The sequence below is a fragment of the Limulus polyphemus genome, unplaced genomic scaffold (assembly GCF_000517525.1).
Source record: "Limulus polyphemus unplaced genomic scaffold, Limulus_polyphemus-2.1.2 Scaffold2680, whole genome shotgun sequence".
NCBI classification, from domain to species: domain Eukaryota; kingdom Metazoa; phylum Arthropoda; class Merostomata; order Xiphosura; family Limulidae; genus Limulus; species Limulus polyphemus.
Genome location: NW_013668290.1, coordinates 44,105 through 57,543, shown reverse-complemented (window position 1 = coordinate 57,543; position 13,439 = coordinate 44,105). Strand labels below are relative to the sequence as shown.

At 34.9% G+C, this 13,439-nt stretch overlaps 1 protein-coding gene across 1 annotated transcript in view; it reads right to left on the bottom strand.

Moving 5' to 3' along the window:
* Positions 1–12,259, bottom strand: part of LOC106467618 (N-terminal kinase-like protein) — a 59,073-nt gene extending 46,814 nt beyond the window's left edge. Inside the window, exons 1-3 of the mRNA XM_013927980.2 lie at positions 12,171–12,259; positions 9,240–9,371; positions 1,268–1,327 (exon numbers count right to left, since the gene is read on the bottom strand). Of these exons, the coding sequence (XP_013783434.1) occupies positions 1,268–1,327; positions 9,240–9,353 (174 nt within the window). The 5' untranslated portion in view covers positions 9,354–9,371; positions 12,171–12,259. The remainder of the gene's footprint in view (positions 1–1,267; positions 1,328–9,239; positions 9,372–12,170) is intronic.
* Between the last annotated feature and the right edge of the window lie 1,180 nt (positions 12,260–13,439).

Sequence of the window (13,439 nt, the reverse complement as noted above, 5' to 3'; positions counted from 1 at the left end):
ATATATATATATATATATATATATATATATTAAAATGACCTGTATTTAAAACTATTACTTTTCTCTTGTTTCACTTATTTCAAAGATTTTGCAACTTCAACAGAACCTCTCTCATTTCAAAAAAATATTATCACCAAATTCTGTACCATTAGCTTTAATAGCTAAAATTATGCTATACAGTAAACAGATTAGTAAAATAGGTCATCACTTTACAGTATTTGAATAGGGTAATGTAGGAAGAAACAAAATCAAATTTATACTTTTAAAGTAACCACATAAAGTTTATGAGAGCAGAAACTGTTCATAAATAAAAATATTTTTTAACAGTCCAACTTCACATTATTTTCTTGATTTCTTTTCTTATTTATACTAACAAATTTACATTGAAGACAATATAGGAAGAAAAAAATAAACCAGAAACACTGAAAGTCATCTGCATGTCTACAAACAGGAATCATCATATTGTTATTTTTGTATTTATTCTCTACAACTAATATCTATAATTCCATATTTAATTTTTTTTAAAATTTTAGACACATCTATACAATTTCCAAATGAGTTCATCGTATACAGGGTGTCTGAAAAGCCAGGAACCATAGGTGATTTTCAGCTTTTTCTAATTTCAGATATTTGATTGATTATGGCACTGTCAAAGCATGAGGTCAAGTTAATCTAAACTTGTTTTGAATTACAAGGGCAGCATGTGGAACACATTCTGTAAAATTTATTGAAGTGCCTATGGTTCCATACTTTCTGGACACCTTGTACATTATTATTATTATAATATATTAACTATTGTAGTAACATGTTTTGATTTATATTAATTTTTGCAACAAGCATTTTGCATACAATGAACTAAAAAAATAATAATACCCATAGATTATTTTCCCCACAGAAGTCATGTAACTGCTTAATATAAAATTTTAGTGATCAATATTCACAGAAAGCTTTGTGTGTTATTTTAACAATGCAATCTCACATAATTTAGCTTTGAAAGATTGAAACAAGAAATTTTTTTTATAATATTCTCCACATTTGTTTCCTGTCATGCCTATAAAGATATTTTGCTAACAACTTCTACTACAAGTCACATTACTTTGTCTATGATAGTATTCAATCACATCCTTTTGATTTATTGAAATAATTATCTATTTATAATTCTCTAAAATATCAATTAAAAAGAGCAATAATATGTAACACATAGGAATTTGTATAAGTAAGTAATATTCAGTGAGACTACAAGACTTTTTTTTTGTAACTGACTTACCAAATCTTCACCACCTGGTTTTACTTCAAAAATAAATACAGTTACTGGTTCACCATTAGCCTGGAAATACAACAAAATTCATTAAATATTGTAACCTTGCTAACATAAAATAACTCTGTAAAAAAACTAGATCTGGATACAATACTAAATAAGTTTAAGCTATACAAGTATTGTCAATTATTAACTAGACACATGTTGTGTATTATACTGTAATCAACAGTGATAGTCTGGCCTGCTGTGCAACAAAGCAAAATTCTGGTGGGCCACCCTAGAACTCAAGCAGTGGTTCCCCCTCAAATTTTAACATTTTTCTTATCTGAAAATATAATTCTGATAGATACTCTCCTCTACACACAGAAAGCTATCTTCCCAGTGCATCTGCCCTAGAGATTTGCAGGCCACTAGCCTTCAGGTAACTTCAACCTAAACTCATGACATTTCTTGAGAATTGCACTACTGCACGATGAAGTTTTATGCAGGAAAAGCCCTCCACCATCAGAAGGTCAAAACAGTCTTCCTGCACACTAGTTTCCTCTATGATTCTGCACTCATGATCTTCATTCTATGATGAGGCAATGAATACTAAGTTGCATTGGAATAGGGGAGGAAGTGCAGGAAGTGTATGAAGAGGTGAGTATCTATCAGAAATACACTTTCAGGTAATGAAAAGGTGATACACTCGTCTGCAGATAGAAAGCTAAAATCCAATGGTAAAAGGACTGATGCAAAAGTTACCTAGATGAGTTCCTTTCTGAAAGTGCTCAGAGGAAACCCATGGAGTGTGACACCCAAAGGCAGGTGTTATATAGGGACACACTTGTGGGACATCTCATTTAATCTCTTCCAGGGTACACTCTTTGCCCAGATTGGAAAGGAGGAAGAGGCAAACAAGCCCCATGTGTCCCAGGTATGGGCAGAATAAGAACATGGCTGTCCAAGTACTTGCACACAAGAGGTCAAGAGCCAATGTGTGTAGCATGGTTGGGGTGTGTTCAGACCATACTTAGTGCTCACCTCAACTTTACTGTCAGACTTATTGGACCAAAACTAGCTGTGGGAGGAAGACAAAGGAGTTATTAGTATATGTTCTTCTCAACTCTACCGTCAGACTCTTGGACCGACACCAGCTGTAAAAGGAGTGCACATTTTTATGCCATACAATGTGTAATGTTGGTGTGTTTCACCTCAACTCTGCTATTAGACTCTTGGCCTGAAACAAGCTACAAGAGGAAGGCAAGATATGGTAGTGCATGCTTGCTTCAACTCTACCAGACTCCTGGATCAACACCAGCTGTGGGAGGAGGACATGAGTTGTTAGTAAGTGCTCACCTAAACTCAACTGAACAGATGATTGCAGGAGAATATTACATGTCAGGGGACAAAATATCTGGATTTGAATCACAACATGCAAATCAAAACAACTCCAGTTGTGAATCACTTTCTTCTTTGCTTAGCATAATGTGCAAATAATTCCTTTCCTTTGTATGTTGTTTTCAAGACCTCCCAAAACACAATGAAAGTGCTCTAAGGTTGCAGTTTGATATACCAAATCCAAAGCTGCTATTCATTTCTAAGAAAATCCCACCAAACAGAACATACAATATTTTCACACTTTTCCATGCTCATATCGCATATGCATACACTTTGTAGTAGTCTATCCATGACTTTTAGAATGCGCCCAGTCGGTACTCCCAGTCTAGACAACTAGACTAGACTATGCACATTTAGCACCGAGCTGATAACAAACTCTCTCAATTGGAGCTCAGTCCACTCGACCATTTTTACTTCTATATAGTTTTAATACAATAACTTTTAATAAAGTATGTGTAACTTCACATAATTAAGTAGACTTTTAGTAAACATCACAAGTCATTTGTACACAAAAAAATCAGTTTTTTAATGAAGTACTTGTACTAAAGATTTGTCCGTGAATATAGTGAGTCTTTTTTTGACCAGTTCGTGATTGTAATGTTAAGATTAAAAATACTTTTCATCTCAAAAATTTCAAATGTCATTTGCATAATCTTTGAAACCTCAGTAGAACTTTATATTTTACCTGTTATTTTCTCTACCCTAACTCTATACAAGATTGGTCAATTTGACAAATCTCTTAACCACCAAAAAAAATAGAAATAAATGTAAATTACCCTTTTTTTTCTTTCTAGAATGACTTCAAAGTTTACATTTTCCTATACTGAAAGTGTATTCCCGATAATACTTAATTCTTCTCACACTTTAACTTTATCCCAACAAAAAATGTTCTGTCCTTTGCCCATCTAACCACTGGTATGAATTATACCTCACTTTCTCCATTCTTTATTCCCCACCATATTACCCTGAGTGATTTTAATCTTGTGACTCTTTCAACTCACATCAATTCACCCTCTATACCCGATCCATAAATAAGCTCCCTGTTATTCTTTCTTATTTACTTTTTTTAGACTGGCAAGGTTATGAGACCTGAACACCATCTATAATGGGGAGGAAGGACGGGGACAGTGTAAGAGAAGGTAAGTATTATCGGGAATACATTTTCGGTATAGGAAAATGTAAACTTCCAAAATACACCTTAGCTAAAATACCACATTGACCAGGTGAAAAGGCTGGTGAGGGCAAGATCCACACAGAAAGCATCTGCGTAGAAAAACAGGTGTGCAATATTGAGATATAATAAAGCACACTAGTGTGGGTCTGCACTACTTCTGGAAGAGGTATGCTCTTTGCCCAGATAGAGTGAAATCTAAATGTGGGCAGTAAAGGCCAACTGGCTACAAAGTCAATGTTGTTCATTATCATTAGATTCGTCCAGGTCCCAACCAGACAGGCGAGGTTCCACATATCATCATTGGAATTACATGACTGTGGACTCAAAGCTAGATCCAAGGTGTAGTGGCTAGGGCATGGGGACTGCAATGTGATATAATTGTATAATAGAAATATTATATGAAGGAAACCCAACCTCAAAGCTACAGGATGTTGCATGTCGAGCAACCAGAATTACAAAGAGAAATCAAGCAACATCTACGTGGACAAACCCTTACTCCAACCTGAAGAAGCACAAAATGCAACAAACTGAACTTAGAATTATGGGCCTAAGCACCCAACCTGAAAGTTAAAAATGTCACATGTAAGCCATTGGAATTACAATGAGAAGGCAAGCAATGTCCATCAGGACAAGTCTTCCCCCCCAACCTGAACAATCTCAGAATACAACAAACCAAACTCGGAATTACAGTACCAATTTGCACCTCACCAAATTTGAAGAAACAGAGATCGTCCTGCCTGGAATTATGAACCGAAATTCTAATTCCTCAACCTGTGAGTCAAGGTAACACCTCCTTCCCCCAGAATTATAAGGAGGATATGGAACAAATGAAATTCAACCAACGGCTCCTGGATGTGATGCTCTGCATGTGGAATTATGAGGAGTCAAGGACCCTTTTCCATGATCATGGAAAGTAAGAGAATGAACAAAAAAGAAGGAACATGCTCACACAACCAGATAGCAAAGTGTCATCTCTGAACTGGAATTATGAGGAGGATCCCACATAGGCTGGAATGGCTCCCCACCCAACATATGTGGAAAACAACCAGGATTAAGTGTGGGAGGGTAACCAGCTTCATCCTCTTCTCCTTGAGTGGAATAAAGAGTACACACATCATTCAGGAGGAACAGACCTCTGTCCAACACTTCAACAACTGGAAACTGAGAGTGGTTAGGACTCCCATGCTCCATTAGAAGAGAGAGGGGAGCTCACATTGAGGAGTCCGGGAGAATGATGCTCCAGAGACAGTGTAATAGATGGACCACATTCCCTATTTTAAAAAGCAAACCAACTCCAATTTGTGTAATCCAGGCATTAGTAGGGATGGGCAAAGTTCCCTTATGCATTACTCATGATAGTCCATGAGTAGGAGCCCAGTATTGTGTGTGATATTTGATATAAAATAATTGTTCACAACCCAGTGCCAAGTGCCAAAGTGGTCTCATGGAATAAACTATTTCAACAGAGCTTTTGCTACCAAACATTTAGTTATTAGTCTACTGGTAATTAGTGCAGATTTACAAAAGCATACCTGACTAGACAACACTCGCCACTGAGTAGGACTCAAATGAGAATGATGAGTAGTCTCAGCTCTTCCAATGAAAGACCAGAGTAAACTATTCAAACCAACTGGTGAATCCAACTTGTCAAAGTGACAGGGGTTAAGTTACAAGAAACTGAAGAATCCTAACAACTAAAGAATCCATGAAGTGTTCCCCAAAATTCTGAAGCGTATGTCAAGTAACATTGGAAAGCCTGAAAAGGGCAACGTAAAATAATGATCTGGATCCAAAAGGTCATATAAATGGGAAATGCAGTTGAATGGTAGAGCAGGAAAATGAAAAACCTGTTTTCATGCACAAAACTGAGATAATGCCTTGAAGACTCAGTGACCAGGAAATGAAGTTAAGTATCTGTGATGTCGAATTTTGTCATTCATAGTCTGGGTGAAAAGAGCAACTAAAGGGAAAGAAACAACTCCATTGTAAACTGAGGAGGCTGGAGGAATAGACTGAGACTAGAAAGGCTGATGACTGGTTGCCAATCACCCATCTTTTTCTGTACTAGAAACAGCCGAGAATAAAAACCCTTGAGAGAGAGGAGGTGATAAGCTCTATGGCCTCTTTGTTCAGAAGATCCTGGATGGCTTGTGCTCAATGGTTCAATGTAAGAGGGTCTTTGAGGAGTGGAAAGCCAGCCAGTATGAGAGACAAAGGAGGAGATGTGGAATGAATGGCCAAGACCCTCCTGAGAAATTGAATGACCCAGTGATCTGTGGTGAATGTCTCCTATACAGATACAAACCCTCTGATATGAGACCCTGCAGGATCTGACCCCATAAGGTAGTTGCCAACATCGAAATCTGTGCTCCACCCTGGAGAAGGATCACCCACTGGTAAGGTTGAAATTGTCCTCGTGTTCCAATGTAACATGGTGCTGAGGCAGGTCTGGAAACATGAATGGGAGATGCAGCAAACCATCCTGAAGAAGAACTATGGGACAATCAAGAAGCCAGTATAGAAAATGAAAAATGTAGATGGATCACATCTACTCCAGATTCCATGGATTCGGGAACACTTGCAAAAAAAAAGACTGTCTGAGAAAAGGAGTTTCTCTTAGATCCCTAAGTGCCAATGCAGGATGGCAAACTCCCTCCAGTAAAGTATCTCTGTCCAAATGATCTCATCAACCAACCAACCAACCAAGATACCAAGGAAAGAGCTGAAGCCTATAACCTGACCAAAGTGGAAGTCAATAAATTACTAAGATCCTCCAAAATGTGAGCAGGGGACCTGTGATAGCCTCAGACAACAGTTGAAAAGATAATAAAAAATGCAAAACTGTTGTAAATAACAAACAAATTACAGAAAACTGAGATTGTGTAAGGTGAACAGTGACATCTTGTCTAGAGCCCCAAATAGGAAGTAAAGGGTCTAACCTCTTGAGAGTCCAAATAAGGGTTCACCAGGCAATGGAAAGCCAAGACATGCTGATTCAATAAACAAGGAGGGCAAAGCATAGCAGCGTCCTACCTCAAATGATCTGCAAATCTCCTTGTATGCAATGCAATGTTTGGCAAAGGTGGAAGAACCAGGTAATCTGATGAAGTAGTTTCTCCAAATATAGAAGGTGAAGATTAATAAGCTACAGAATAAATACTCAAAACATTATAAACGTGGCATACTAGTTGTAAAAAAAAGGTGCAAGAGGCAAGATATATGTACATGAGCAGCTGTCTGAGCAAAGAAAGGTGCTGGAAAAATAGAGTCTTAAGTTTTCACTAATCCACCCTTGATCTCCCACAAACTCAGCCTCAAAGCCAACAGGAGAAAAAACATCAGACCACAGGTAAGACTCTACCCCTCTACGTATAAAGAACTATGTCCTTCACGGCAAGTGCCCTCACCCCGACACTCGGGTAACATTAGAATTGTGAGGTGGTAGAGGGGAGGCATGAGGCTACACTGTGTCATACATGTGAACATGAGTATTCATAGTCAAAAAATTCTCCAAAATTTGTTTTTTTTTTGTAAAATCAAGAAAATAAACAACAAGCCCCACAAAAAAGATTTAAAATAATTCAAATGTAGTAATGTCATTGACGATAAACCTGCAGTAAACACGTAAGACAGTGTTCATAATTTCTCCCATTGAGAAAAAGTGAATAAGAAAGAATAACAGGGAGCTTATACACGGATTGGTTATAGAGTGCGCATTGATGTAGGTGGAGAGAGCTGCATGATTAAACTCACTGGGGCAATATAGTGGGGTATAAAGACTGGAGCAAGCAAGGTAGAATTCATACCATTACTTAGATGGGCAAAGAAGAGAACCTTTCATGGGTTTAAAGCTTAAGTGTGAGAGAAGGTGTGTTTCGGAACTGTAACATGAAACTACATTTGTTTATCCTAAATAGCTTTAAACTCATAACTGTATACATCTATTTGTACTTAAATTTTATTGTTTTATTGCCCTGTGAACCATGTCTATCTCTATATTCGCACCATTATAAGTTGTAAATCACTTGGGGAACATACGGCTCATGTTATGCTAACAAATTACATTGCACATGTGAGCATGCCTCTTTAAAAATTTTTATCATATTATCATTTATTTTACCTAATCTAATCTTAACTAACCTAAAGAGTTTCCTATTTTTATATTTTAGTTACTTTTATAATAATAAATAAGGAATACACATGAAAAACAAGACATAACATACTAACCTGGGCCTTATTTTTTCGCTGTCAAATGTCAATGACACTTAACCCTTTTTTTAATATACTAATGGTAGCAGCGCACCAAATAATTCTTATTTAATTAAATGTACCAAAGAACTATGTGACAAGAGCTGCTACAAATTCATCCAAGCTTGTCAATGTGTTTCCCATGAGAACAAAGCTTGTACAGAAATACAATACTTCATTTAATAGATGAAACCTTTAGCTTCCTATTGATTATAAATAATATAGTATTAAACATAAGAGAGAACTACTGACAAATCCTGAGAGAGAGAATGTGACAGGTGGGTGTGGCAAGAGGGGTCTGATTTTCTATTTGATGGCTATGTATCCAAACAAAATTGAAGGATATGAAAATTTTGCTTTGCCTGAGCAATGACAATATTATAATGAGTAATTTACTTTAAATTTCTTACTTCTTGGAGGGGTAGTAAATAAATTAAAGAGGTAATGCCTAGAGAAAAAATGTCAAATTTCTTACTCTAGGGGAAATTTAGGATTTTTATTTAATATTGACTTATAAAATTCAGAACTTAAAACTTATATTCTATTAAAATATGAATTATTAGCTATGATTTTATGCTATACTAATTGGTATACCATGAACAAAAAGTAGTTTAATTAAATTTTGAATGCAACTCACTAAATGATGCCATGGTGAGAGGGGGAATTACTGCTGAAAAGTTACTAGACATTTTCTTCTTCAAAAAGTCAAGGTGACCACGTTGTGAAGAGAGTGATGAAATCTCACCCAAAAAAAAAGAAATAAACTAGATTAATTTGAAAAAAAATTTGTGACATCCTTGTTCAGTTCTTTCTCTGGTTAATCGGTTGTTGCATCCTTTTGTGACAGCTGAGAAACTATAATATGGAAGTTGATAACTTAGCAAGAGAAACAGTAACAAGTAGGCTGATAATTTAGCAAGAGAAACAGTAACAAGTAGGCTGATAACTTAGCAAGAGAAACATTAACACACAAACTGATGACTTAGCAAGAGAAACATTAACACACAGGTTGATAACTTAGCAAGAGTAACAGTAAGACACAGGTTTATGACTTAGCAAAAGAAACAGTGACAAGTAGGTTGATAACTTAGCAATAAAAACAGTAACACACAGGTTGATAACTTAGCAAGAGAAACATTAACAAGTTGATAACTAAATAGTGAAACAGCAGTCACAAACCTTTTTCTTCCCTTTATGCATCTCCCATATTGATTTTTCCTCAAGGCCAGGTATAACTTCACTAATTTCATAAGGAAAGTCACGAGCAGGATCTCTTGAGAAGAAAGACCACATCTCTATGGATCATACCTTCTAATGTTGAAAAAGAAAGTATTGTAAGAACCAATAAGTTTCACATAGTACACTTCTCTCACACACTGTGTTAGTTAAAACCTAAACAGTATTAATGTCTAAAGTTACAAAATAAAATCAAAAGAACAAAATAGTCATTGGAATATGAAGCTGATTTGCTTTTATGTGTGGTTGCTCAATAAGAATATTACATTTTTACCTCAAGTTAAATATTCTGAAAGAAATAGTAACAGAATTTTTTTGGCACAGAGTATTTGAATTTTTGATATAAAATATATACATATAGTTTTAAACAGGCACTCATTGATATTCTGTGTAAACTACCACTAGAATGTGAAACTTTGTACACATTCTAGTTCTACAGAGATGGCAAAGTTAGAAAAACTTTATGATCAGTAGTGTGATGAGAAGACATATGAGAATACATATGTGATAGAAGGAAATAATTAAGTAACTGGAAAAATCTACAAAATAGAAACATTAACTCCTAAAGTTAATTAGAATTCTTAAAAATTAATTCATAGGATTCTGTTTTGTTCAATTAACTGGATTTTCATAAGGCATTTCATAAGGTACATCAAAAAAGTTATTTGCTAAGCTGTAATTTTAAAGATAATGTTAAGGGAAGATTTCTATACCTACATTTTTTTTAATATTAACTATCTGAAAAATAATATAGTTTCAGGATTTTTGTTTATCATTTATTTTAATGACATCATTAAGAATAAAGCTTAAGTGAATATCTCTACTAATGACAGTAAAATTTCAAGAAGAAACTTTGATTCAGAAAAATATCAGCAAATAATATCAGACTTGAAGGATTACTTTTAAGGTTAAAGGACTTAATTAGGATTATGCAAGATACCTTACTGACATTATTAGAAGTTATGTCTACCTGTGTGTCTGCCTTTCATGCCTACGGGTTTTGACCAATCTCAACCAAACTTAGCATGCACCCTTAGGTGTTTTTTGCAAGTAACAAGGGGGGTCGGCATTCCAATCTCATCCCCCCTATGTCATTCCCCAAGGTTCTCTATTTGTTCTCTTGTACTATTCTGTTGGGAAGTGGTTAGGTGTAGTTGGCAAAAACCAGTGGCAGCAAACACACACATTCTTGGTTTAGGTGAGATTCATGGGCTGAGGGAAACTTGTATGTTTGTTGCTGCTAGCCACTGCTGGCAAGTGACATTCTACTGTAAACAGTTGTGCTCCCTGTGCATTGAACAGGTACATAATGTTAAATAACATATAATAATTATTTTACAAAGTTTGCGTTTTAGGATTAGGCTTTTTTTGGGGAGGGATTATTAGATTCCAATTTTTCAGTAACCTACTACCACATGGGTTTTAACCTTCTACAGCAAGGTCTTAATAATATATAAAAAACTAAAATGTGTGCCATGATATGCTTAAACATTCTTTCATGTAGTAACTTGTAAGAAAAGTGTTTATACTATTACTTTTGGTAAAAAAATACAGGTCATTAGGTCCAACAATCATTTTTGGATAAACAATTTACTAACACAGTAGAAAAAAGAAAGAAATTTATTAGCAGTTTTTAAATGCTAAAGTCTATTTACTTGTTTCTTGTTTAATACATAACTGAAATGAAGAACTTCTTTAAGCTGTAAAATATAAAAACAGAAATTTTCTACTATGCTTTGTTCAAACGACTTTGCAAAATATCCATACAGGTGAAAATAAATAGAGGTTTGAAACTAATAATTCTATAATAAACTCATATATTGACAATATAACCATCAATGAATATATAAAACATTAAACCCCTAACTTCCCTTCACTACAGTCTTAACAACAAACATTATTACTTCTATACTTTTACTATTATTTTTTTTATCTAGCTATTAGATGCAAGCACAGACGTTGTAACTTGTAATTATCAAGATTGTATACAATGTGAAAACTTTGCATTTGGTAGTAATGTTTGATTGTTCCATGAACTTGAAGGCATAGATACACCAGAAGCTGTAGAAAATCACATAAACAATTCTGCACTATGTATTAAGATGTGTATTTTAAGACTTTTTTTTTTTTACATACAAGACACCACTAAAATGTCACTAGTGTTTTGAATAATTTAAAGTAGGAAGCTTGATATTTTATGATAAACTACAAACAACTTTCCAAACTTGTATGAAATTACCATAGCCTGCCAAATAAAGAAAATTATAGATCTTCTCAAGTTCAATTTATCCACAAATCAGTGTTCTACATCATAATTTCATGAGAAACAATGGCAAAGTTTTGTATATATATATATCTTGGGAAATTTATTTGAACTCAAAAATATGCAGACAATTAGGAATTTTTGGAACTGGAAGGATGTTACCCTCGAAAATACTTTGGTGCTAACTTATATATTCTGCTCATGGTAATTACGTACTAACATTAACATTACATTAACCTGATGATTAGGTGAACTTTATTCAATGTATTAAGTAGTGAAACGGCTGGCATTAGCTATAGCAGTAAATTACTATTCTCTGTATTCCTGTAGACCACTGGCACCAAATTATCTACGCCATATTCATATACATTAATTACTTAACCTTAAGTAATAAAACTGATATGTTTCACTTTCGCGGAAGTTTCGTCATGAGCAGTGTTTGCACTTGCAGTTAAGTATCGAATAATTTAATTTAGTTTGTAAAATTATTGTATACGCATCTGACATACATTTCCATTGCTAAGCTAATAAATTTTCTGCACAAACATACTGTCATAGAACAGCCTAACAACAAGAAAAATACAAAATCAAGGAAATAGCAATGAACTTACGTCAAATGCTTATTCACTTATTGCCAACTCTATCAGCCTGACGACACTACCATCTGTGCAGACTGCGCCGAGTTTCTATAAGCATTAACGCCACGCTGCGACTAAAACAACTAAAAAGTGAACACAACAAATTAACTGGTATTTAGCCCTTTTGTAGAGCTTTCACTTTTTTTTTAGACACACACACCCGGCATAAGGCTTTGTGTATTGACTTTCCTAATGAACTGGTTGAACTTAAGAAGATGACAGACACTTGACTAGGTTTTAGAAAGCAAAAAACGTGATAAATGATGATTTTTTTTCGATTGGGAGAGAATTATATAAGTAGTAAGGTCCATTTAAGATGTCTTCCTATGGCTCAGCGGCAAGATTCATGGCTTATAACGCTAAAATTATAAGCTCGATCACCGTTACAAATATAGTGCACGTAGCCCATTGTATATTTTTACGCGAAAATAAACGAATGAATGCAATAAATCATTTAGGATACATTTTGAATTATTATGGCTCATTATTTTCCCCCGAGATTTGAACAACTTCTTAAATAAAAATGTGTTCAGAATTTGGTGATAATAATAAGCTGGGAAGAGTTGGGCTCCATAGAAAATTTTTCTCCTATATAAAATGGTCTTGGCAATGTTGACGTAAAAATACACACACACACACAAAAGTAGTCGTGGTTATGATTAAAACCCTAAACTCTTTAACTAAGTATGAGTATTAAGTTATGTCGAAAAGAGCAAATAGTGATCTGGTTCTATTTATATAAGCTGTTATTTTAAAAGCAATAATGTCATTGCAACTTTGTGCCTGACTTTGGTGAGGCCTCGTTTGGAGTATTTGATTTCTACTAAAAAAAGGACACTTGAGTAAAGAAGCACATTATGCTAATATAATAATAAGTAGGCAAAGAACGATTTATGAGCATAATAAGGTTATTTTTGATGTAGCATATTGTTACGTCTCCGTTTGTTAATTAACTTTCTGTAACTTCGTTCCGACGAAACTTAAGCGACACCAGTCCTTTCTTAATAAAACTGGTTTATTCTTTCCGAATATAACTCTGCGATACACTTAATCTCAATATTCGCGCTAAAACAAACAGTATCACGAACGAACGTTAACTTCAACAATACCCTGTGACTGCAGTTCAATTACTCACTGTCTACACACACATTATCTTACCTCACCGCGTCACGTTTTCCCCTCTTATATATACCAGCCTACCCTACTAGTAGATACTAGACCATTCGCCAAGATACGGGATAG